The sequence below is a fragment of the Mastigoproctus giganteus genome, chromosome 9, assembly GCF_048544385.1.
Source record: "Mastigoproctus giganteus isolate SK-2022 chromosome 9, ASM4854438v1, whole genome shotgun sequence".
NCBI lineage: Eukaryota > Metazoa > Arthropoda > Arachnida > Uropygi > Thelyphonidae > Mastigoproctus > Mastigoproctus giganteus.
Window position 1 is genome coordinate 196,022,554 of NC_143583.1, and position 27,523 is coordinate 196,050,076.

Genomic DNA, 27,523 nt, shown 5'->3' on the forward strand with positions numbered 1-27,523 from the left:
GGGTTCTACTGTACCTGTGTAAGGATGGAAGCATATAATTTGTGGTTTTTTTTTTTGTTTGTTTGTTTTTTTTGCCAGTGCAGTATGTATACGGCAAATACTATTAGCTTGACTGTTCATGATGCATTCAGTGGATGTAAAAGTAAAGAACATGCTATATGTCCTTTACTTTTACATCCACTTATTATGATATTAGGATTAGGATTATGCATACATGTTGCAAGAATATATCCGAGTCCTTGACGTAACGTGGTCTCGTAATATTGTACACATTTTCTGAGAAAAATAACCTGTTTGGATATTTACAACCTTCCAACTAAATGTAAGTTTAGCTATAATTTTTTGAGGAAATCATGTTAAATACTGTTAATCTATTGATTATAAATTTATATTCTAGTTTGGATATTCTAAATTGTGGCCGGCGCAGCTACAGTCGGGTTTCAGTGCAGTACAGTGCTATATCCTAGTGTAAAGATCATGGTTTAGGATTTATACTCAATTGGGGCCAAGTGGATATAGCATATTTTTTAAGGCTGCTAATAAATTAATCTAGAAGGGTGTGTGCTAATTCTGAAAATGTGCATATATAATGCACAAATTTTAGTGCATCCCACAACTGCTCTTTTTTAACTTTTTTTTTTTTTTTTTTTCTCAGATGCTTAAATCAGTGTACTTACTGTAAAACTAAACATGCCAGAGGGGAACTTGGCAGTTATCCCATTGAAGAAATTGTGGAAAGAGCAGAGTATGCCTTCAGAGGTAAAATATTCTTCACATGATATAATTTGTAAATTTATATGCTGCTGATGAATCCAATGAGCAGCTTCTTACATTTCATTTAGATAATGAAAAGAACAGTTGCCCTTTATGCATTTAATTTTATCAAAATGAAATGCAAGAAATTTGGTTATTGTAGTTGTGAATTTAAAAAATGTTCTTGTGAATTTCTGTGAATTATCTTAAATTGAAGTGAATCATAAATTCTCTTTGTTATATGGGGTTATATAACAAAGTTATGTTATATTCCTCTTAAAAGATTATCCTGTATACTATATATTTACAAAATTTGAAAAAACAGATTTCTAAGTACTTTGTTATGGTTTTTCGAGATCAACAGATTTTAAATAAAAGATCTTGTTATATACCCATGACTTTTTATACTGCCTTGGCTACTTTGTTAGCACCACAAAGGTTTTGGCTATGTGGAACAGTTTTTGCAGAAATATATGTTGGGGGTCACATGATGTGTGTGACCTATACAGCAATGTGTTATAAAATCATGTGATTCAACTAGTGCTGAAACAGTTCATCAGTAGGGAAAGGAATGGATCCTGTGATCAAAAGAGCTATGAGAATTAGTGCATGTTTGGCAAGTGATACACACCTGTCAGTGCATCCCTTCTCTCTGCTGTGAATACTCCACAGCAGAGAGGAGAACTTCACTAGTTATCATTTTAAAGACTGTCATCAGTTGAGCCTTTAACATGATAAAATTCTCAGAAATTATTTAACAGACACAACTGTGGGCTGGAAATGTAGGATGACAGAGTGTGGTGCTCAGTTTATAGAAAAGATTATGAAGTGCATTCATCACTAAATCATAGAACATTTAACCACTGAATTTAATGTGGGAATATCACAAGGTATCATTACTATGCAAATGACCTTACAATGAATGCACTACAGGAATATGAGAGCTTCATGGAAGCTATTGGTTTCAGACACCAATTGGAAAATAATGGTGCCAGGAATGTAAATAATAAATGAAGGATTGAAAGCAAGTCAAGCTGTTTGATTAAGTTCCCATTCCCACTTTATAGCAACATTGGAAGGGTGCCCATATAGATGCACTTAAGACAGCCTACAATGATATTACAAACCTGAACATCAAAGTGATCAGATGTACCTAGTAATATTGCTTGTTTCCCCTGAGGACAGGGATACATTCAAGATGATTATTAGCATTAGCAAAGGCACATGGTGCAAGAAAGCAAGCTTATATAGCATCATCCAAAAAAACCCATTTATTTCACCCATCCATTCACTCCAAATGTTTGTCAAGTTCTGCCTTGAATCTATTTAAGCTATCAACTTCTACAATGACAGATGGAAGTTTGTTCCACCAATCAACCACCCGCAGGCTAAAGGCAAACTTCTGCACATCAATCCTACAACCGTCTTTCCTCAATTCCCTCTCAGGCGATTTTTCTGAACAAGAGGAAGAATCCCATCTGCATTGAGCATGCTCAAACCATTTAAGGCTTTATACACCTCAATCAGATCACCTCGCAGGTGCCTAGTCTCCAGACACTGTAATTTGCAAAACTTAAGCCTTTCTTCGTAAGAGAAACCCTTTTTTCCATTCACTAATCTTGTTGTCCTTCTCTGTACTCGTTCCAACAGCTCTACATCCTTCTTAAAATGAAGCCTCCAGTACTCAAGGTGTGACCGGACCATTGCCTTATACAAGGGGATAATCACCACCTTATCCCTGCTAGAAAAATTCCTGTATATCATTGACAAGACACCATGAGCTACTTTTGCAGACCATCTGCTCTGCTCACAAAACTTCATATCTGCCTGCACAATTACCCCAGGTCCTTTTCATTCTCTATCACTGTCAGTGTGGTACCACATAATTGATACGTTATTCTGGGATTACTGCTTCCCATATGTAGTACTTTACATTTATCAATGTTAAACTTCATTTGCCACCTCTCAGCCCGTCTGCTCAACTTTTCTAGATTCTGTTGTAGCAGTGTACTGTCATTAGTGTCATTAACAACCCTGCCAACCTTCGTATCGTCTGCAAACTTGGAAATTAAGCCAGATATACCATCATCAATATAATTTATAAATACAGAAAACAACAATGGACCAACACTGAACCCTGAGGGACTCCACTAATAACATTAGTCCACAAAGAGGAGTGTCCATTGATTACCACTCTCTGTCTTCTCCCACTCAACCATCCCTTTATCCATAGCAGCAATTTGCCTCCAATGCCACACTGCTCCAATTTGTGCAGCAGTCTTCCATGTGCAACAGTATCAAAGGCTTTTCTAAGATCCAAATATATGATATCAAAATTATTCTTTGCATCCAGTTCCTTTGTGACTACATCATAGTATCCAATCAGATTGGCCAGATAAGATTTCCCCTTAACAAACCCATGCTGTGTCCGAGCTATAACTGAAGTCTTGTCTAGATGATCTTGCAGTGCTTCTTTAACCAGTGCCTCCATTAATTTCCCTGGAACAGAAGTTAAACTAACAGGTCTGTAATTACCTGTGTCCCCCTTTGATCCTCCTTTGTGGATTGGGTTTACATTTGCACATCTCCAGTTCATGGGTACTTCCCCTGAGTCCAGAGAAGCTCTCATGATTATGGCTAAGGGTTTGCCTGCTTCCTTTGTCCCCTCCTTTAATGTAACTGGATAGATTCCATCCACCCGAGGTACCTTTCTTGTGTTTATCTTCAACAGTTTCTCCTCCACTTTACTCACATTTATTACAAGATTATCTAGCTTACTGCTAGAGTTGAATACACCTCTGGCATTCCCCTTGCTGAATAACTCCTCATGTGTGAACATCGATGAAAAATATTCATTTAGTTTGTTAGCTATCTGAGCAGGATCATCAACAGTTGAACCATCGATATCAAGTGGACCAATCTGATTCATCCCCTTCCTTCTAGAGTTTACATAAGTAAAGAACTCTTTGCTGTTTTTCTTTGCATCCTTTGCCAAAGATTTCTCGTAATCTGCCTTTGCCTGCCTAACCTCCTTTGTAACTTTGTTACAGACCAGCTTATATCTATCATAGGCTTCTGTGTCACATGTTAATTTATATGTATCCCATGCATTTTTCTTCTCTGTCACATGTCTGATTATGTCATTTGACATCCATTTATTCCTAAATCTTGAACAATATTTCTTTGTTGGTATGAAAAGCCTGGTAGCTTCTAAGATGAATTCTTTGAATTTGCTATTGGTAACATCATCAGTTGGTTCCACCATATAGAATTTAAATACTGTCTTAGACCACCGTAGTCACCTTTACGAAAGCAAAAACCCTTTTCTTTACCATTGATGGTAGCTACCTCTTTGAATAAATCCCACTTCAGCACAGTGTGGTCACTGCCACCTAGTGGTTCCTTTATGTGCAGATTCTTGATGCATGAAGAATCACTACTGATAATTAGATGAAGCGTATTACTCCCTCTAGTTGCCTCCCGAACATGCTGCTGTAGAAAACAATTATCCACAAAAGCCTTGCTAGTGTGTGTCATCAACCCACAAATTCCAGTCAATATCCGAGAAATTAAAATCCCTCATTCTAAGACACACACTAATTTACTCGCTCACTCTATTTCTCTGCACAATTGCTCATTATACTCATCAGATTCATTAGGCCTATAACACACACACACCTACTCTCATTTTTCCTTTCCCAGTGCTTATGTCATACCAAACAGACTCAACATTGCATTGTCTGCCCACCCATATCAATTGGATGCACTTCCTTACATTTTGTGTTTCTTAACTAATAGCATAACCCCTCTTCCTGTCCTTGTCTATCCTTTCTGTACACATTGTACTCCCTAAATTCCAGTTCTGCACTGCTTATGTCTGTGTGACACCTAGTCAAGACATCAAAGGTAGATATTGTTGGGATATCAGAGACATCTTGACTAGCACTTCAAGCTCATCGAATTTTTTAACTATACTCCTAGCATTGGTGTACATGCAAGTATACATGCACCTGTTTCTACTCTTAGTTACCCTAACACAGCCCATGTATTTACTTGTTCCACTATGACTCCCAGCAGTCCTGGAAATTCCCATTGCCTTGCTTTCCAGGCTGCAGCTCGATTGCATTTCAATAGAAGTAGTGCAAGAATCACTTTTGCTTCTGCCAGTGGCTACTGTTAATCTATTAGTCCGTGCATCTCCCCAAGCTAGCAGTTTTCCGACCCACCTAACTCTGCCTCGATAGTATCGGCAAATATTCTTGCACCCTTTCTATTTAAGTGTATCCCATCCCTGTAGAAGCAGTCTCTCCTGTTAAGAAGCACAGACCAGGCTGAGAAAAATTCTACCCCTTGAGACTTGCACAGTCTCTCCAGGGCAGAATTGATCGACAAGGCTCTCATCATATAGTCCCTCCTATCGTGTCTGGACAGAATTGCAGACACTTTCAAATTTGACCCTAACTCACGGCTTTTTTTTTTTTCAGCATTGTCTTGTACTTGTTAAGTAATTCTGTCGGTCTCCTACTCTTAATATCATTAGTGCCAACGTGTACAACAATATTACCATTTGTGCCCTTAAAGGATGATATCTGCCTTACAACGTCATCAACCTTTGACCCTGGCAGACGTACTCTGATCCCGTTCCATCTATCCTTTTTGCACAATATGTTCCTCGTTTCCCTGACAATAGAGTCACCTACAACAACTAGTTCCTTTGGGACCAGCGTGTTCTGCTTGGGCTTGCTGCTGTGTTGTATGATATTCAGGTGCAAGCTCTGGCATTGATGTGGGCAGCTGAGAGCTTGATGGGCCCCTCAATTTAAATCCTTCGAGGGCATCCACCCTGTCCTTCAAGCTCTCATATAATAGTGCTCATTGCCCATAACAATGCTGAGTTGGCACCTGATTTCCTTGTACTCCTTACATCGTGCACACACAAAGACATTCTCCTTGACAATATCATGTGCTGTTCCTGATTGCTCCACAAACATCAAACAAGCAGTGCATTTCAATAGACTGATTCAGAGGAAAACCACCCCCTCAGTTCTCCCTTGAGCCTCAGCACTTCCACTAGTTTGAGCCTTTTGCTTTGCTGCTCTGCTCTGCTCTGGTCTGGTCTGAGTCATGATTTCTATTCAAGTTCAATAAAATTCCAATACAAAATATAACCCAAAACCTATATTCCAATGCAGTTCTAACACTATATATATGTATTTTGGTATTGAATATTATATCCGAGTTACGTTTTATGACTTTCTTATCCCCTGTCAACTTATATGTATTAATTTATGATGTTATGTTTGCAACCATTCGCTGCAATATTTATGAAAGAGATGGTTTGAGGAACACAATGAAGATTCCAAGCACCCTGGCTTACATTCCCCAGATCTTATTCCCATTGAGCATCTTTGGAATGAATTGGAAAGATGTCTTTTCAGCATGTCTTTTTGATGTCCTTTTTTTTTTTTACATGATTTCTCCAATATTTTTAGATCATAATCCTGATAAAGTGGCCAGGCACTAATTTGTGTTAGTATTAGCATCTGCTTAGTCTAAAGCTTCATTGTTATTCTTCGTGGTTACATTCAACAATACTTCTCTAAGATGTGGTATACATTTTAGTGGCGTGCTAAGGAGTAAAATTCCTCTAATTTCCGCAAGTCAGTTCTGTTTTTCTTTTTATATGTTAGTACAATTAATGCCTTGGTCCAATATTCAGGAACTTTTCATTCAGAAAACAACCAGTATGCAGCCACCATGGTTTACATGACTTTTCTTCTGAGGATGTCTAGGTAGTAGTAGTAGTAGTGGCATGTGATGCAAGAAAGCAAGTGTATGAGCTTATGCAGCATCAGCCAAAAAAAAAAAAAAAAAAATCACACCATTCCCTCCAAATGCCTGTCCAGTTCCTCCTTAAATTTATTTAACTTATCAACTTCCACAACAACAGATGGAAGTTTGTTCCAGCAATTAACCACCTGCTGGTAAAGGCAAATTTCCGCACATCTATTCTACATCTGTCTTTTCTTAATTTGAATTTATGTCCCCTTAGGTTGTAATCTGAACAAGTGGGAGGATCCCATCCGAATTCAGCGTGCTCAACCCATTCAAGACCTTATACACCTCAATCAGATCACCGCACAGGTGCCTAGTCTCCAGCCACTGCAATTTGCAGAATTTAAACCTCTCTTGGTAAGAGGATCCCTTCATTCCCCTCACCAATCTTGTTGCCCTTCTCTGTACACGCTCAAGCAAATCTACATCCTTCCTAAAATGAGGCCTCCAGACCTGTATGCGGTACTCAAGGCGTGGCCTGACCATTGCCTTATACAGAGGGACAATCACTGCTTGCAAAATTCCTATATATCATTGACAACTTCAGTTGCCACTTCTTAGCCCATCTGCCCATAGACCTCAGCATTCATGATTTTATCCAAAATAACCAATGGTCCCAGGCCCAACTATGTAAAATAGCCCCAGACCATCACACTGCCTCTGTCAAACTTAATTGTTGGGATGATGCAGTCCACAGGTAACTTTCTCTCAGTATCCACCAAACAAAGGCATGACCATCAAAATGGTAAACCGTGTACCATGACTTGTCACTCTAACGCACAACTTTTGATTGGTCTGTGGTCCAAGAACAGTAGGCCTTATAACCAAGCTTGACAGCATCTGTCATTAATTGGGGTGATTAATGGCTTGTGGATGGCTGCAGAACCATGGCAAACAATATCATGCAGGGTTCTGTGCACTGTACTGGTGCTGATGTGTCCCAATCATCTCCCTGAGGGCATGTGTATGTGCTGACACATGGTGTTTAGGTAGGACATGGCTAACTATCAAGAGACAATAGCTGGATATTTAATGGTAGGGCAGTATATATATTGAAAATTGCTGCTTGTGGGTTTGTGAATTTGATATTTATCATCCCAGTTTTATTATTTCAGTTATTCTGGATAACATAATTCATAAATACATGAGAGAAATTCACTCAGTATATGAATATATGGATTATTAGTTAATTAGAAATGAAAACTGAGTCTTAAAAAACATGAAAAATAATAATAGTTTGATAAAGTTATGATTTTATAACTAGCTAGTCTCTCTCTCTCTCTCTCTCTCTCTCTCACTGAGTTGGCTCTACATTAGTAACACCTACCTGATACTTTGTTGGGCCACCTTTTAAGTAAAACAGCCTGTAAACATGAACTCCACAAGGTATTGCAAGTTGCTCTGTAGTAGTACTATCCATGTGTTGCACAATGTTGAGTAATGCCTGTACATTATCAGGTGGATGGTCATAACATCAGATGTCCTTTTTTCGGTGATTGGGGTGGCCATGGCCGAGCAGAGAACTCATTGTCATGTTCCTGAAATGAGTAACCTAGCAACCTGCTGGGCCTTGTAGCATGGTACATTGTCTTGTTGATAGACACTTGAGTTGTCCGAATACATTGTCATCATGAAGGGGTGTACTTGGTTGGTGACGACAGAAAGGTAGGTTGAGCTATTGAGCAGTTGATTAACAGTGATCAGAGGACCCAAGGCATGGTACTAAAACAGTCCCAAAACCAAAACACCACTGCCCCCAACCTTCTGAACACTGTATCTGGGTACCAATATTTTCATGTAGCATTAGCATTAGTTGAGGCATGTGATGCAAGAAAGCAAGCTTAGACAGCATCAGCCAAAAAAAAAAAAGAAAAAAAACCCCTTCCCATTTCACCCATCTGGTCACTCCAAATGTTTCTCTAGTTCATAAGCCTTAAATTTATTTAAGCTATCAACTTCCATAACAACAGATGGAAATCTGTTCCAGCAATCAACTACTTGTTGGCTAAAGGAAAACTTCCACACATCTACTCTACAACTGTCTTTCCTCAATTTGAATCTGTGCATCCCCTCATGTTCTTAATTTCAGCAAGTAGGAGTATCCTTCAGCATTGAGCCTGCTCAAGGCCTTGTACACCTCAATCAGATCACCTCACAGGCGCCTACTCTCCAGATGCTGCAACTGGTAGAATTTAAGACTCTCGTAGTAAGAGAATCCCTTTGTTCCTCTCACCAATCTTGTTGCCCTTCTCCATACTCGTTCTAGCAACTCTACATCCTACCTAAAACGAGACCTCCAGACTTGTATGCAATACTCAAGGTGTGGCCTGACCATTGCCTTATACAAAGGTATAATCACCTCCTTGTCACTGCTAGCAAAATTTCTATATATCATTGACAAAACTCCATGACCTGCTCTGGCAGCCCATCTGCAATGCTCAGAGAACTTCATATGCTACTGCACAATTACCCCCAGGCCCTTTTCATTCTCCATCACCCAGAGTGTAGTATCACAGTTGGTACATTTCTCTTGGGTTACTACTACCCATTGCAGTAATTTTCATTTGCCAATATTAAACTTCAGTTGCCACTTCTCAGCCCCATCTACCTAACTTTTCTAGATCCTGTTGCAGTAGCATACTGTCTTTACTATCATTAACAACCCTGCCAACCTTTGTATCATCTGCAAAGTTGGACATTAAGCCTGTCATACCTTCATCAATATCATTAATAAATAAAGAAAACAAGAATGGGCCCAGCACCGAACCTTGGGGAACTTCACTAATAACATTAGTCCATGTAGAGCAGTGTCCATTTATTACCACTTTCTGCCGTCTCCCACTCAGCCATCCCTTTATCCATTTCAGCAATTGCTCTAATTTGTACAGCAGTCTTCCATGTGCAACAGTATCAAAAGCTTTTCTGAAATCCAAGTATAAGATATCAAAATTATATTTTGCATTCAGTTCCTTTGTGACCATATTGTAGTATCCAATCAGATTTGTCAGACAAGACTTCCCCTAAGTAACCCATGCTGTGTTTGAACTATTACTGCAGTCTTGTCTAGGTGATCCTGCATCACTACTTTAACCAGTGACTATTATTTTCCCCACAACAGAAGTTAAACAGACAGGTCTATAATTATATGCATCACCCTTTGAAACACCTTTGTGAATTGGGGTTACATTTGCACATCTCCAGGCCATGGGGAGCTCCCCTGAATCTAAGGATGCTCTCATAAATTTGGCTAAGGGTTTGCTTACTTCCCTCACTGTGCCTCCTTCAATATAACTGGATAGATTCTATCTGCCCCAGGTGCCATTTTTATGTTTAAATTCAACAATTTCTTCTCCACTTTACTCTCCATTATTACAAAATCATTTAGCTTCCTGTTAGTTTAGTAAACTTCTGTCCTCCCCTTACTTACAGAATTCCTCATGTGTGAATGTAGATGCAAAATACTCATTCAGTTTGTCAGCTATCTGAGCAGGATCATCAACAGTCAAACCACTTTGCTTATTGGAGGCTTGAAGTGGTGAAACCCATGTTTAGTCTCTAGAGCAAAGTTTCCGGCATCTCCCCCCCCCCCCATACTTCTCCTTCAACCCATGCACGGTACTAAGTACTATAGGTTTTTGATACCTTTCGTGTTTGGAGTTTTCATAAAAAAAAAATCACCAACATCAAGTGGACCAATCTGATTCATCCTCTTCCTTCTAGGGTTTACATAAGTAAAGAAGTCTTGCTTTTTCTTTGCATCATTTGCCAATGATTTCTCATGATCAGCCTTCAGTTGCCTAACCTTCTTTGTTACTTGATTACAGACTAACTTATATCTGCCGTAGGCTTCTGTGTCACATGCTAATTTATATGCATTCCACGCATTTTTCTTCCCTGCTGCTAGCCTCATTAGTTCATCTGACATCCATTTAGGCCTAAATCTTGAACAATATTTCTTAGTTGGTATAGAAAGCCTAGTAGCTTTTAAGATTGATGTTGGTGAAGGCCTTCCATTTAGAATTCATTGTTTTTAACATCATCAGTTGATCCCACTGCATAGAAATCAAAAACTGCCTGAGACCACTGTAGTTACCTTTACAAAAACTCTTTCCATTACCCTTGATGGTATTTACATCTTTAAGTAAATCCCACATCAGTAGAGTGTGATGACTGTCACCTAGTGGTTCCTTTATCTGCAAATTCCTGATGCATGCATCATCACTGCTAATAATCATATCAAGAGTATTACCACTTCTGGTTGCCCCTCGAACACGTTGCTGTAGAAAACAATCCTCCAGTAAATCCACAAAATCCCCCATCACAACACATTCTGAGTTACTGGCCCACTCTTATTTCTCTGCACAATTGTTTGTTGTTGATAAAAATTTATCGCTTTTAATTTCTAAGTTTTTAGTATATTTTATCAATGTTAATTATATTTTATTTTATTGTAAATATTTTATATTTTTATATTTTATATTTATTTTATTGTAAATAAAGTGTTTTTAGTTACAGTTTTGAATTTATTTATCTTCCGGCTGGTGTGAAGCTTAATCATCAACATGGTTTGTCCCAGCCTTGTAGGCCTATTTAGACAATTGTTTGTACTCATCAGAGTCATTAGGCCTATAACACTCTCCTATTCTCATTTTCCCTTTCCCAGTGTTTGTCACACCAAACTGATTCAACATTGCACTGTCCACCCATGTCAACTGGATGCACGTTGTTAGATTTTGTGTGTTTCTTAACTAACAGCATAACCTCTTCTCCCTTCCTACAATGTCTATCCTTTCTGTACATATTGTACTCCCCAAATTCCAATTCTTCACTGCTTATATCTCATTGACCCCATGTCTCTGATATCCCAATAATATTTGCCTTTGTTGCCTTGTTTGGCACTTCAAATTCATGAAATTTATTTACTATACTTCTAGCATTGGTGTACATGCAAGTATACATGCACCTGTTCTTACTCTTAGTTACTCTAACACAGCCCATGTATTTATTTGTTCCGTGATGACTCCCAGCAGCTCTTGAAGTTCCCAGTAACTTGCTCTCTAGGCTGCTGCTCATTGCAATAGAAGCAGTGCAAGAATTGCTTACACCTCTGCCTGTGGCTACTGTTAATCTTTTACTTTGTGAATCCCCTCAAGCTAACAGTTTTCTGACCCACCTAACACTGCCTCGATAGCATCAGCAAATATTCTTGCACCCTTTTTTATTTAATTGTATCCCATCCCTGTAGAAGCATTTCTCCTGTTAGTCAGCACAGAGTCCATGCTGAAAAAATTCTACCCCATGAGCCTTGCACAATCTCTCCAGGCCCAAATTGATTGCCAAGGCTCTCATGATATATTCCCTCTTATTGTGTATGGGCAGAATTGCAGCCACTTTTAAATTCAACCCTAGCTCGCAACTTTTTTTCAACATTGACCTGTACTTGTTAAATAAATTTGCAGATCTCCTACCCTTAAGGTCATTAGTACCAACTTGTACAACAATATCACCTTTTGTGCCCTTAAAAGATGATATCTGCTCTACATCAACTTTTTCTCCTGGCAGACACACTCTGGTCCTGTTCCACCTATCCTTTTTGCATAATATATTTCCCATCTCCCTGACAATAGAGTCACTAACAATAACTAGTTCCTGTGGTACCAGCACATTCTGCCTTGGAGATTGCTGCTGTGTTGCCTGATGCACAGGAGTGAGCTCTGGCATTGAGTTAGGCAGCTGAGAGCTTGTTGGACCCCTCTTGTTTATTTCCTCGAGGGCATCCATCCTACACTTCAAACTCTCATAGACTCCCATCAGAACATTGAGTTGGTACCTATTTTCCTCACAGTCTTTGCACCAGGCACACACAAAGACATCCTCCTTGGCTAGATCATGTCCTGTTCTAGACAGGTCTGCAAACATTTCATATTTCGTGCATTTTTTTAGACTGTGATGTGTTGGAGAATCGCCCCCTTCAGTTCTCCCCCAAGCCACAGCACTCTGGCTAATCTGTGAGTGTTGCTTTGCTGCTCTAGTCGGTCATGATTCCGTTTAAGTACAATTTAATTGACAATGAAATTTAATAAGATTAATAAATTTTACTGATTAATTGCTAATACTATACTAAGCTAACAGATTTCTAATTCCATGCTACGTGTTTCACTATCTACTTTGGGATATACGTTTTGTCGATCTAGTTTGGGATTTTTCACTATCTAGTTTGGGATATATGTATAACAATGGCGGAAAGTTACAAACGGTAAATCTATGGACACTGAGTATTAACTTTCAAAATCGCTATCTAAATTCAAAATAAACCAAGGAGCTTGACTGGGACTATAAGCTACTTAAAGAAAATAATTTAATATAACAGTTAACTCAATAAATGACCAAATATAATTACGGCTAAATATAATTAGTTGCTTTCACCATGTAAATACACCTATTAGCTGACAGAGTTGGACATTGAAATCATTAGACCATGTACTTGGTTGCTAATGATAGAAAGGTAGATGTTCATAATGAGCAGTTGATTAACCATGAACAGTGGACCCAGGGAATGGCACCAAAGCAGTCCCCAAATCAAAACACCGTGCCTTCTAACACCAACAGTGTGTCCAGGTGCCATGTTTTCATTTTGATTTCACCATGTGGATACACTTGTCAACTGGTAGAACTGGTCATCTAATTCATTAGATCAGGTGACAGATTTTCCACATGTTGAAGGTCTAGCGCTAGTGCTGATGTGTCCATGCAAGGTGCAGTGCAGTTTCTTGTGTCTCGCAGTGAGCATGGGTACCTGTGACGGCCACCATTAGCCTATGCAAGCTAATTTCCGGCACTTAGTCCATGTGGATATTGGTCTTGCTATTCCTATGTTGTACTGGGTGGTTAGCTGGGCTGCTGTGCTACATTGCTGCTGTGTGTTATGTAATAAGACACATGGGGCTGATCACAAGCGTCAATGACATGTGCTGCCCCATGGGTGACCTTTGGCCTGTTGTTTGACTGCTGTTCAGCCAGTCTTAGTAGACTTATAGCTCCACAGAACGGGAACCCTAAATGATGTTGGCTGTTGTCGAGATACTGATATCTGCACGTTAAGCTTTGCATTAACAGTGCCCCAGTATGCTCCACATTTGAAATGAGTTCTAGTAATTTTTGAAGCATTTTTCTAAAGATTTTTACTTAAAAAAAAAAAAAGAATTGTCTGGTCATGGTAGTCATCATTCTGAAAATTTATAAATTTAATAATTGTTTATTAACTTTTTTATATGATACACATAGAAAAATGTAAAAAAAAAATTCAGTAAGTAAAAAATAAAAGGTAAATTTTGTGTTTTTGTAGAAGGAGTACGAGAAATTTGGTTGACTTCAGAAGACACTGGAGCCTATGGCCGGGATATAGGTGTTACTCTTCCAGAATTGCTTTATCAGCTAGTAGATGTTATTCCAGAAAACTGTATGTTAAGATTGGGAATGACTAATCCTCCTTATATCTTAGAGTATTTAGAGGTAAGTAATTTTAATTCATGTCAGGTATTACAATTTCTTATATACATTAATGAAAATGTCTTGTTTGCATTAAATTTCTGATTATATGTGCTTGCACATGCATGCTCACAAACCCTTGAAGCTCTTTATAGTTAGCTCCCATGGGAGCTAACTATAAAGTTTGAGAAAAATAGTCTTTATATTGATAGTTCTTAAAACAGCAAAATAACAAATAAAAGGTTGATCATTCAACGTAATTCTACTATTACAATGTAGTATAACGTAAGTTAAATTATATACTACCGTATTAAACAAGAAAATGAAGATGATATATTTTGAATACAGAGTAGTAAATTTAGTTTATAAGTTATGTGCAGTAGCAAATATGAACAGCGTGTGTGTGTGTGTGTGTGTGTGCGTGTGTGTGTGTGCGTGTGTGTGTGTGTGCGTGCGTGCATGCGTGCGTGCATTCAGATACATATTAAGGCCTACCCATAGACATGGAAATTAGTTTTAGACTTTAAAATAATCTGTCAGGATCTGTTTCAGTGACAAAGCATGTTTTAAAAGAGAATTATGAAGGCATGTGACAGTGGTTAATTCACTTTCACACTTAGGCTGCAATTGAAAAAAATTACATGCAAACTAATCCTTGATGAGCATGCTTCAACGAAGCTTCTTGCTCACCTACAGTATAACAGAGCTTCTTGCTTGCCTGTACTGATTCTTCCTCTTTATCACTACAAATTACAGGTTTCATTATATCTGCAATGAAGTCCTCTTCATTCATGCATATCCTGAAACATGCAATGTTCACATTCACTACTTTGGTGTAGCCTTCAAAACACATTTCTTCACTATTATTGGGCAGTTAGCATTAACATTAGTAGAGGCATATGATGCAAGAATGCAAGCTTATTTAGCATCAGCCAGGAGAAAAAAAAAAAAAAAACCCTCACCTGTTTCACCATTCCTTCACTCCAAAAGTTTGTCTAGTTCAGCCTTGCATTTATTTAAACCGTCAACTTCCATAATGACAAATGGAAGTTTGTTCCAGCAATCAACCACCCTCTGGCTAAAGGCAAATTTTTGCACATCTATTCTACAACTGTCTTTCCTCAGTTTGAATTTATGCCCGCTTGTGTGGAATTTGAGGAAGAGGAAGAATCCCATCAGCATGAGCTTGCTCATACCATTCAAGGCCTAATACACCATAATCAGATTATCTTCCAGGTGCCATTTCCAGACTCTGTAGTTTGCAGAAGTTAAGCCAATCTTAATAACAGCAACTGTTTGTTCCACTCAATCTCACCCTTTTCTGTACTTGTTCTAGTAGCTCAACATCCTTTCTTAAAATGAGGCCTCTAGCCCTGTATGCAGTACCCAAGGTGTGGTGTCTGACCATTGCCTTATACAAGGGGATAATCACCCCTTATCCCTGCAAGCAAAATTCTGTATGTCATCGACAATATCCATGAACTGACTTGGCAGCTTGTTTGCACTGCTCAGAGAATTTTATATCTGACTGCACAATTACCACTAGGTCTTTTTCATCCTCACTACCCTGAGTGTAGTACTGCACAATTGCTATGTTACTCTGGGATTACTGCTCTCCATATGCAGTACTTTGCATTTATTAATGTTCTTCATGCTAAAATATGAAGAATGTTTTTCCAATGAAGTACATTTCTCCAATAAGTAAATGATTCAGCCTTAGTTTTTAAAAGATTTCCATCTATGGAGACATCTTTTTGAATGCATTTAAAGCCATTTGCCAACTGTGCCAAGAGTACATTTTCAAGATCCAGATACTTTGCCCTCTGATTCTACCTGTTGTAGTTGATTTCTTTAAGCTTTTAATCTTTCAGAATGGTGAATAGTTTAGGAATACTGAACTGTTTTAACAGTGTCAGTCTTGGAATGTATGCCGTTATCTACAGCTTGTAAAATCTTAATTATTATTATTTTTTTATTTCAAAGTGACCCACTTTGTAGGAGCATTTTCATTATTGCTTAATGCTGATAAACCAATAGTCTCTATATACTGTGTAATGATGTGAAATGAATTTCTAGTTAAAGTTAATTTTGTTATGCCAGTAAGTGTGGGAAGTCCCCCAAGTGATTTCTCACAAGCTCATCATTAGCTTCAGTATTTTTTTTTTTTTTTTTTAATATAATACAAAAGTAAAAAACAAAACAAAACAAAATATAATGGTATAAATTTTTGGGTCATTTTTGATGGCAATCATTTGTTCTTTCCAGGTTGTTATAAAAAATGTAAAATAGTAATAAGTTTATGGAAATCAGCCAGGACCTGCCAGAAGGTGTGTGTGTGTGTGTGTGTGTGTGTGTGTGTGTGTGTGTGTGTGTGTGTGTGTGTGTGTGTGTGTGTGTGTGTGTGTGTGTGTGTGTGTGTGTGTGTGTGTGTGTGTGTGTGTGTGTGTGTGTGATTTATAAGATTTTTCTGTATATATTGGGTATATCTAATAGCCTGTCTTGCAGCAAAGACAGAGCTTAGTAGTGTTACTTGTATATACTCATTTTGCATACATAGTGTGTTGTGGTCACAGGCAAGGGTATAGCAGTTTAGCTAAGAATAGGCAAAATTAGAGTTCTACAGCAGGAATTAGGATAGAAATAGACACTTTTGCCCTCATGTAAACTATTAGCCCAAGTGTGGAAAAATATTAATTGGAGGAAAGTGAACAGTATATGAATGAAGAATATAAAGTTAGTGCTTAGGTTATCCAGGAGTGCAGTTTCCATCCATGCTAGTAACAGGCCTGGACATTGCAGATATGTGGATCAGTAGATAGTTACATATATACAAATATATTTTGTTGCTGGATTAATAAACTTTATAATCTTATAATAATCTTATACTTAAAAATTATCTTACAGTTATGAATAAATGGTTGTGCATGTGCCAATATATCTTTTTCATTACTACTCAGTAATATCTTGTCCTTTAACATTATCTTATAATTATCTTACATTTAAAGGTAACTGGCCGATATATGGAAAAGGGCATCTCATCAGGATGTCACCCCATTTCACTATTTCAGTATATTATATACTGAAATAGTCCATAGATATTTGAAGCCAAATATCTATGGACTATTTCATAGATATGCAATATCTATGAAATTGGAATGCAATGTGCTATCATCGGCAAAACTATGAATGGTATTTCCAGTCAATGGAAGAAGGTCATTAATATACAAGAGGAATAGAGTGGGGGAAAGAACTGAACCTTGGGGGACACCGGCATTAGTGGAGAAGTTAGAAGACAGAGAGCCATCTACTATCACCCTCAGTGAGCGACCAGAGAGAAAACTGGATAACCAATTAGTAAAAACAGTTGGCAAACCATAAGACGGAAGCTTGTTTAGAAGACCCTTAGGCCAAACACGATCGAAAGCCTTTGAGATGTCAAGAGCAACTACTTGTGTTTCACCGAACCTTTTCATTGAATTAGTCCATAAATGGCTAACATAAGCCAGAATATCACCAGTGGATTGACGCTGACGGAATCCATACTGGCGATCGTTGATCAGACGGAAGGTTTCTAGGTAGTTTAAGAGCTGGCGGTTAATTGATTTCTCCATTACTTTAGAAAGAGTAGAAGTAATTGCAATGGGACGATAATTGGATGGAAGGAATTTGTCACCCTTTTTAGGAACTGGCTGGATATGAGCAAATTTCCAAGCAGAAGGAAAAACACCTTTGCAATAAGAAAGTGAAAAAAGCAGGCAAAGAATAGGAGTAAGTTCAGGAGCACAGGTTTTGAGAACAAGTGGAGAAATATGATCAGGACCTGGAGCTTTCTTAGCATCAAGATTCCTCAAAATCCTTCTGATATCCTTTTGATGGAAGACCACAGGAGGCATTGAATGGAGCGTGTTGGGAATGGTGGGAGGTGTTTTACCAAGATCATTAATACATGAGCTGGGGGTGTCTCCGTAGCCAGGTGGGCAGGAGCAGCAGTGCGTAGCACACGCTTCTTGATTAGACCAGGGTTCGAGCCCGTGCCCACCAAATATGGAGGATGCGGAAAGGTCAGGGAATGGCCACCGCATATCCCCGGAGCAATATGGGGTTTGTTGCTAATGCTCCTAAAAACCAAATAACAAACAACATGAGCTGGAAGAAAAATGAGAAGCTAGCAGGTCAGCTTTATCCTTTGCTGAAGTGACAACAAAACCATCTGGTTTGGACAGAGGTGGGAGCAGAGATGGGCAAAAGTTGCGGCCAATATCTTTGGCAAGAGACCAGAATGCTCGGCTACCATTAGGGCAAGAAGCAAGTTTTCTACTCTTAGCCTGTTCAAACTCTAGTTTCGAATGATTAATAACTGCTTTACAATTGTTGCGAGCTTTGGTGTAGGCAGAAAATGAAACTGGAGAATTAGAAACAAGCCAATTACGATATGCAACATTCTTCACTTGAACAGCCTTAGCACATTTATTGGAAAACCAAGGTTAAAATAAAGGATGAGATTTTAAAGTGGAGTGTGGAATAAAGGATTCCATTCCTGCAAGAATAATTTCACTGACACGATCTGAGCAAACGTTGACATCAGAAGTTTTGAAACAGTAATCCGACCAAGGAAAAGAAGAAAAGAAGTCTCGCAGGTCATCCCATTTTGCATTTTTGTAATGCGAAACAAAACGAGGTTGGGAATTGCCATGAGATAAAGTTTCCATTGGAGAAGAGACAATCACCAAGTGTGATCTGAAGTGCCTAAAGGACCTCTCACTTCTACCGTGTACTTAGAAGGGTTGTTTGTGAGAAAAAGATCAAGCGAATTGGTTGTATGATTAGGATTGTCTGGTATTCTTGTAGGTAAATGAACAATCTGTGCTAGGTCATTAGTAATTGCAAAAGCCTCAGCATCTCGACCTGCTATGTTGGTGTGACTAGAAAACAGAAGCCAGCTGGAGTTGTGAACCTTAAAATCACCTAGGAAAATTACCTCACTGTTAGGAAAGTTGGAGTGGAGAAAGTCAAGTTGTAAAGAGACGAGGTCAAAGAGCTCCAAGTGATTAGTGGAGTTGGGAGAACAGTAGAGACAACAGATGAATTTGACACAATAAGGTAGAGAGATTTTAAGCCAGAGAAGATGAAAGAGAGTAGATTCCAAATTGCCAAGTCTCTGACAGGGAATATCAGAACGGACATATGCACAAGTACCACCTTTGAGGGGAAAGGAATCATACAGCGAATAATTTGGGCATCTCAGATGAGCAGTAGTTGAATCAACCGATAACTGAGATTCTGTCAGAAAAAGTACATGGGGTTTGGCAGACTGCAAGTGGAAATGGACATCGTTGAGATTAGAATTGAGACCACGAATTCATTTGTGAAATGAATTAGGAAGTGCTTGGGAGGTTTAGATCTTTCCGCAGATAAGCTTGCTCTGTTAGTTTGACAATTCATGATGTATTCAATAGTAAGAAAAAGTGGGTGGGACATGCTCTATGAAGTAATGAAATTTTTGGATATGCCGCACACGTGGTAAGAATATACCCACATCCTTGACATAACGTGGCCTCGACAATGCTCCCTGCATACGCACTACTTGGACCCCTCCAGTCACTATCTGGCAGAGTAGAGGTAGCAAGATTATACACTAGCTGATCTGGAAGCCTCCTAGAGAGTTACCAATATGTTCGGTGTACTAACTAGCGGCCGGCCTGCGAACAGTTTTAGAGCTGTACCCTCGAAATGTAAGGAATATTGGATCTCGCCACGACGTTCATCATAACCTCAAAAGTCATCAATCATACTGCATCATGGAAGTGATAGGGAAGGGTTGACCGGAACTTAGCTCTAGAGACTAAACGTGGGTTCCACCACTTCAAGCCTCCAATAAGCAAAGTGGTGGTATTTCACCAGTTGATGAGAGTCATCTACCACCTAGTACTGCCTGGTAACATAGAGGGGCGGCGTTCCTCCATGTGGTGTGGGTGCCACACCTCTACCCCTGCTTATGTTGGTTCACACCTGGGTGGTCACCCACCATGTACTTGTGCATGAAGGTTATACCCAGGATTACTAAGAGTCCTACCATCATGAAGGTGCAAGCATAGGATTTGGCTGTCACAGACCGTCCGGACTTTGCCGAAATTGGGTCCACTTGATTTGAGTGTCACCCGAATATCAGTTCGATCAGCGTTTTAGACTCCCAGGTAGCAAGTACAGCTTGTCTGACATATCTGAGAGAATGTCTGAGACAACCTCCCTTAACAAAACCATGCTGTGTCCGAGCTATAACTGAAGTCTTGTCTAGATGACCCTGCAGTGCTTCTTTAACCAGTGACTCCATTAATTTTCCTGGAACAGAAGTTAAACTCACAGGTCTATAATTACTTGTGTCAGCCTTTGATCCTCCTTTGTGAATTGGGGTTACATTTGCATATCTCCAGTCTGTGGGTACCTCCCCTGAGTCCAAGGTAGCTCTCATAATTATGGCTAAGGGTTTGCTTACTTCCTTTGCTACCTCCTTTAATATAACTGGATAGATCCCATCCGCCCTAGGTGCCTTTGTTGTGTTTATCTTCAACCATTTCTCCTCCACTTTACTCTCAGTTATCACAAGATTATCTAGATTACTGCAGAGTTGAATACACCTCTGGCATTTGCCTTGCTGAATAACTCCTCATGTGTGAATGTCGATGCAAAATATTCATTTAGTTTGTTAGCTATCTGAGCAGGATCATGAACAGTTGAACCATCGATATCAAGTGGACCAATCTGATTCATCCCCTTCCTTCTAGAATTTACATAAGTAAAGAACTCTTTGCTGTTTTTCTTTGCATCCTTTGCCAAAGATTTCTCGTAATCTACCTTTGCCTGCCTAACCTCCTTTGTAACTTGGTTACTGACCAACTTATATCTATTATAGGCTTCTGTGTCACCTGTTAATTTATATGTATCCCATGTATTTTTCTTCTCTGCCATATGTCTCATTAGTTCCTCTGACATCCAATTTTTTCTAAACCTTGAACAATATTTCTGAGTTGGTATGTAAAGCCTAGTAGCTTCCAAGATAAGTTCTTTGAATGCTTCCCATTTTGAATTTGCTGTTGACAAGATCATCAGTTGGTCCCACTGTATAGAATTTAAATACTGTCTTAACCATCGTAGTCACCTTTACGAAAGCAAAAACCCTTCCCTTTACCCCTGATTTGTATTCTCAAATATGCCAGTGGTGCAAGGAAGAGAAAGAAATTCAAACACTTAAACAGGACTGAACATTTCATATCAAGAGGCCAGAAAATGCATTTAACCTATAAATAGCAGCAAGCCTTTATATGCCCAGAAGGTTTCTGGGAAGTGTGCCATTGGGACACCAACTTAAGACGATCATACAAACATCAGAGTTATTCACTCTTCTTGCCTGCCATTTATTGAGTTAATCAAAACCAGCTTAAAAGAGTGAATCAGTTGTCACAACTATATCAGTACCACCTGCTGCTGCAGCTCAACGAAACTGAACGGTAAGCAAAAACAATTGAAACCAGCCCAGCCCATCTTACCCGCAAGAACAAATGGATGTACAAGTGGAGGTGGCAGAAAACTCACTCTTGAAATTTTTGCTGAGGAAGAAATGGATACCAGATAACATCCATACTTCCCCAAAATTGGATAGACCCAAGTCTGAGAATACAAAGCCCTCAGCCCTGAGGAATTCTTAGAGTGGAATTGCTATGGATTCTGTAGAAAGCTCAACTGGACAGGTATTTCGAACGAACAGAGGGGTGAAATGGGAGTGGGGTTTTTTTTTTTTTTTTTTGGCTGATGCTGAATAAGCTTGCTTTCTTGCATCATATGCCTCTACTAATGCTAATGCTAATATTGACGACACCAAGACTATTCTGTATAAGCATGCTATGGATTCTGTAGAAATATTGACGACACCAAGACTATTCTGTATAAGCATGAACCAAATTACTTTTGCCTACAGGAGCCATATTTAAAGGTAAATGAGGGCCAAATGCATAATTGTTCAATTATCTGGAAGGATAGAATCAGGGATGGCCCTTTCCATGGCAGAGTTGCCAACCTTGTGGGTAACCATGCCCCTTTTTAAGTTATCCCAATTACCCTTTTTAAGTTATCCCTATCAACACAGTGACAGTAATTCATGTTAAAATTTACTGCTATTGATCTCTATTTGCTCTTTTTCTCTCCTTGCTTTTTGTACATGGGAAGTTAAAGAAAACCTTTACAGTAGTGATCATTCTCTGTGATGTTCACCCTTTGCAATGGGAGACCATATCCACCATCATAGATACCACAGTGGAAGTTTTATCAGGCTAACTGGAATTCCTTCAAACATCATGCAATGTTTAATACCACCACAGTCAGCCAAAAGCAAATGATGCAGTTAAGCACATTACAGAAATTATTGTCCAAGCAACAGCAGCTACAGTTCCAAAGACATCCACACAGTTTCCATCATTTCCCAAGCCATGTGGAATGCAGAATGAACAGCAGCAAGAAAGCACAAAAAAAAAAAATAAATAAATAAATAAAATAAGGTGTGTGGGGATATTTCAATGATATTCTACCACAGAAAACCTAATAACATTTGAATGTGCACATGCGAAAGCACATTACATCCGAGTCAAAAGAATCTTGTATCTGTTTCACATCTTTCATCAGTTGGGCTGCCAGCCTAATTACAATTCTGAACACTTGAGTGTGTGTGTGGGGGGGGGGGGAAGATAGTTGCTAAAATGTCTGTTGAAACATCTGCCCCCCCCAGAGTTTCTAGTCCTTAAAAAAAAATTTGAAAAACAGTCATTGGAATTAGTGGGAACTGTAAACAGCTCTTTTGTTAAGGCAAGTGCTTGTTGGACCATATGATGAGATCATTAAACATCTTTTATCAGAATTTATGGATCTCTTGCTCTGTCTCTGTAACGGAATCTCTCTCAAATAGGAATTTCAAGCCTCTTGGCACAATGCAATTGTCCTTACCTTTTTGAAAGCAGAAAAGGATCCAAAAATACTGAACAATTATCATCCTATTGCTCTGACCAGCTGCTCTTACAAGATCCCGGAAAGAATGGCCTGTGCTCACCTTATGTGGTATTTAGAAGTTAGCAACCTTCTTTCCAGGACAGTGTGTCTTCTGAAGGAACAGGTTAACCCTTGACCATTTAATCTGACTAGAGACGTCTATTTGTGATGCTGAAATGTGAGCACCAGTTGGTTTTCTTTGACATAGGAAAAGTGTATGACATGGCTTGGAGATTAAAAATTTTAAAAGACATAACTTTGATCTTAGTGGACACATTGCATTCTTTATTAAAAACTTCCTTTCAAACCCTAGCCGAGTGGGTCAAGTGCCTGCCTGGCAACCCAAAGGTCGCAGGTTCGAATCCTGCCTTGGGCTTGGATCAGAGTACTGGAAAAACCTTGGGAGGTGCATTATGATCACAGAAGCAGTTGTGCCAACAACTAACTAAAATAAAAACAAAACAATCCTTTCAAACCAGTCATTCCAAGTTTATGTAGAATCCACTCTTTTTTTCTCTCTCTCTCTCTTGGCCGTTTTGCCAGTAAAAGGAAGTGCCTCAAGGATCGTTTCTAAGTGTTATGCTTTTTTGCTATCAAAGTTAATTCTGTTATTGAACAACTTTCTCTAACTGTAAACAATGTCCTCTTTGTCGATGACTGTAACATATTTTCACCGTCATGCAATATGAGAGTCATTGAAAGGCAATTGTAGCATACCATTGACTGTCTCAACTCTTGGACAGTGGCTAATTAGGTCAGGCTCTCATCCCAAAAGACTGTTTGTATCCACTTTTGTCAGAAGTGGAACTTTCACCCTGAGTCAGAATTAAAGCTCAAACAAAACATAATCCCAGTAGCACTTGAAACAAAATTTCTGGTACTAGAAACCCTCGTGAAATGCAAAATCGTGCAGTATATTATGGGAAAAATAGGGTTAGGTGCTGGCCACCCAAGATTGAAAACATATTTGTAAAAAAAACATTACCAAACACAATAAATAATGGTAATAAAATACTTACGTATTTTATTATGTAATAAAATATTGCTAATGCTTTTGCTTCTATCGTAAGCAAACTTATTTTTTGATCGATTTTCTATCCAAACAGATGACAGCCATTCCATCTCTTCCAATTCTTTGTGTGTTGATCTAATGGATTTTAATTAATTACACTTTGAGTTGTTCCTGCTATGAAAGTTTTTTTATTTTCTCTGCATTCTTTGTAATTCTCGGCATTGCCTCATTTAGGTCTGTAGCATGTGCAATATCACATGGTCTTTCATTTTGCTCAAAGCGTTTCACAATTTCATATTTTTTCTCTATCGACAGAGGCGGACTGGCCATAAGCCTTACCAGGGAAACCCCGGTGGGCCGGAGGCCGGTGTGATTTTGGCCATAAACCATAGTATGAGGCCACTATAAATTTTCCCGAGTAAGAATTTTTGATCCAGTCCGCCTCTGTTTATCGATATTGCTTTTCTTTTTCTCTCTGAATCTGCAGTGTCTTCACCAGGATGCTTCCTTTTCACACCTTTTAAGTATTTTACTCATTTTTAGGGAATAAAGCCCAATTACAAAACGAGGAGGCACGTTTGATACACATAAACAAAGCTGCGTGCGTGTAGCAACTGAATAAACAACACCATAAAGGCAGAAATACACTATTAACACCTCACTTTTTACTAAAGTACATTTCTAGGGGTTACTACCATAAAACAATAAAAACAATTTCCATTTGCGGTTCTGCTAGTGGAATCTGTTATAAACTGGTAGTAAACTCGATCTAATTGCATTTGCGATTATACCGATAGCTGGAATTGTGTTGGTTTTTACGTTATTATGGTGAAATGTGTTTCCCCTTCACTAACATAAGACACATAAATACATTTTCAGAATCTTCTCTTCGTTCCTATCGTGAAGCGTTCAGTTGGGGTGATTCCGCGTTCAACTGCCATTTCTTGTAAACACAAAGGCGAATCGTGCATAAGTGAATTTGGTTCGTGTTATATAAGATATCGTTCCCCTATTTATAAATCGTGTATGATCGAATTTGTGTAGTGTAAACACGTGTTATATGAGGACTGACTGTATAGACCAATTCAGAATGTTGCCTATGGAAGTATCTGTAGAAAAGGCATGATGCATAAACATTGTCTGTGAGATAGAGGGTGGAGAAACTTTGTAAGAGATGGGTTATTAATTAACCTAACTGCCCTCTTTGACTGGAGCTTGAAGCCTGTGAGAGGTTGAGGACACTGCCCCAGATGTGGGAATAATATTCTGTAGTAGGGCAGACTTGAGTGAGTAGCTGTTTAGGAGAAAAGTAACATCTAGAGTGAAAGAAGAAAAGTTGGAAGAACGTGTTGTTTGATGTAATGAAATTTTTGGATATGGAATGCACACAGCAAGAATATACCTAGCTCCTTGGCATTGCCCCTGCCTATACACACTACTTGGTCTCCCTCCAGTCACTATCTGGCAGTGATATTATACACTATTTGATCTGAATGCCTTCTAGAGTTCAGTCTGGTGGACTATCTAGCGGTTCAGTCTGGTGGACTATCTAGCGGTAAGCCTGCAAACAAAATTTTAGAGCTGTACCCTCGATACCTTCAAAATGTAAGGAAGATTGGATCTTGCCACGATACCATCGTAACCTCAAAAAGACATCAGTCATACTCCATGATAGAAGACATGGGGGTTGCTGGAGCAAACCCATCTTCAACAACCCACATGTTTTTCATGGGGGTTGTTGAAGATGGGTTTCACCACTTTAGGCTTTCAGTAAGCAAAGTGATGGTTTTGCACCAGTTGATTGAGAGTCACCTACCTGGTAATACAGTGGGGTGGCATTCCTTTGTGTTGTGTGAATGCCACATCACCATCCACTCCTGCTTACATTGGTTCACACCTGGGTGGTCACCTGCAGCATACTAGGTGCCATACGGTAGGGGGTTATAACCAGGGTTACAAATAGTCTTGCGATGGTGAAAGTGCAAGCAGAGGTTTTGGTTTTTTCAGAAAGCTCAGACTTTGCCAAAATTCAGTCCACTTGACTCAAGTATCACATGAATATCAGTTCCATCACCGTTTTAGACTCCCAGGTAGTAAATCTGGCTTGTCATACCTAAGAGAATATCTGTGACAGCCTCAAGGGCCATTATAGCCTTAGCTACTAATGCACCACTAAAAATCAAACCAAACCACAAGTAAAGTAGATGTTGGGTTGCCAATAACTGGGAGACAAAATGACTGATGCTGAGTAAAATGCATGGCAATGAAAGGATTTTTTTGACATTGAGTGAAAATTACAAAGGACTAGTTGACAAATTAATTGAAAATTATGGAAAAATTTGCAGAATACCATTGAAGCTCTTACTCTCAACTGCTATTTAATTAGTGAATTTTTTTTTTAACCTTCCTTTTTACTTATATCAAAGGTTAATATTCTATGTACAGAATTAAAACATTGTTAATAAATCTGATTTAACACTATTGTATATTTTACTTTTCTTTCATATGTAGAAATTAAGAAAGATCATATTTGGAATCAGCATACCCAAATTCCCGAAGAAATTCCAAGAAATGTAGATAAATGGAAACTTTTTGAAAATCTGCTACATAATTTTGTGTTTTTTATGATAATTATCTAGTGCAGTGGTTCCCAAACTACTGAGATCTACGGACCCCTTCAAAAATCAAAACCAGTTTCTGGACCCCTTAAAAAAAAAAAAAAGTTTCTGGACCCCTATATATATATATATATATATATATATATATATCCAAGTATAAAAAAGCAAATATTAAATGTTATAATAAATATAAGTATTATAATAAATATTAAGTAGTAACATAACCAATTAATGCCATCTAGGACGATTAAACATTACATCGGTCTGTATGAATATGAGTTAAGTTAATAATGGTTAGAGTTTTTTTAAAAATAAAATATGATATACTAGCTTATCAGGTAAACCATAAACCATGGTGAGTACCCAACGTGACCTGGAAAAAATCAATCTATGCCATGACATAAGCAATAAAAATATATAAAAATACCATTAAAATGTTAGTTATGGCAATCAGATACATTGCAAGGGACTTTTTCGAGGGCTAACCCTTACAATGTATCAACCATAATTAACGAGCTATCCGTTTCTGTAGTCATCGTCCAGCATAACTATGTCCTAATATACGTAAAATAGTATTAAGTTAGAGCCAATGGTATAAATATAAAATTAGTAGTAATTTAGAGCCAAATAGTAGTAATAAATCCAAATTTAGCAGTTAACTGGCAAGATGACTGTTAGCCCGACGGATAGCCAAAATATTAAGTTAAATTAAAATTATAGAAAGAGCTATAATTATTGTTAGGCATATGTGCGTAGTTGATAGTAAATGCTGCCACGGTAGTCT

General features: G+C 38.5%; 1 protein-coding gene across 1 annotated transcript in view; it reads left to right on the plus strand.

The window, feature by feature from the left end:
- Positions 1-27,523, plus strand: part of LOC150081003 (threonylcarbamoyladenosine tRNA methylthiotransferase) — a 176,502-nt gene that overhangs the window by 77,248 nt on the left and 71,731 nt on the right. Inside the window, exons 6-7 of the mRNA XM_090381918.1 lie at positions 656-759; positions 13,934-14,100. Of these exons, the coding sequence (XP_090238044.1) occupies positions 656-759; positions 13,934-14,100 (271 nt within the window). The remainder of the gene's footprint in view (positions 1-655; positions 760-13,933; positions 14,101-27,523) is intronic.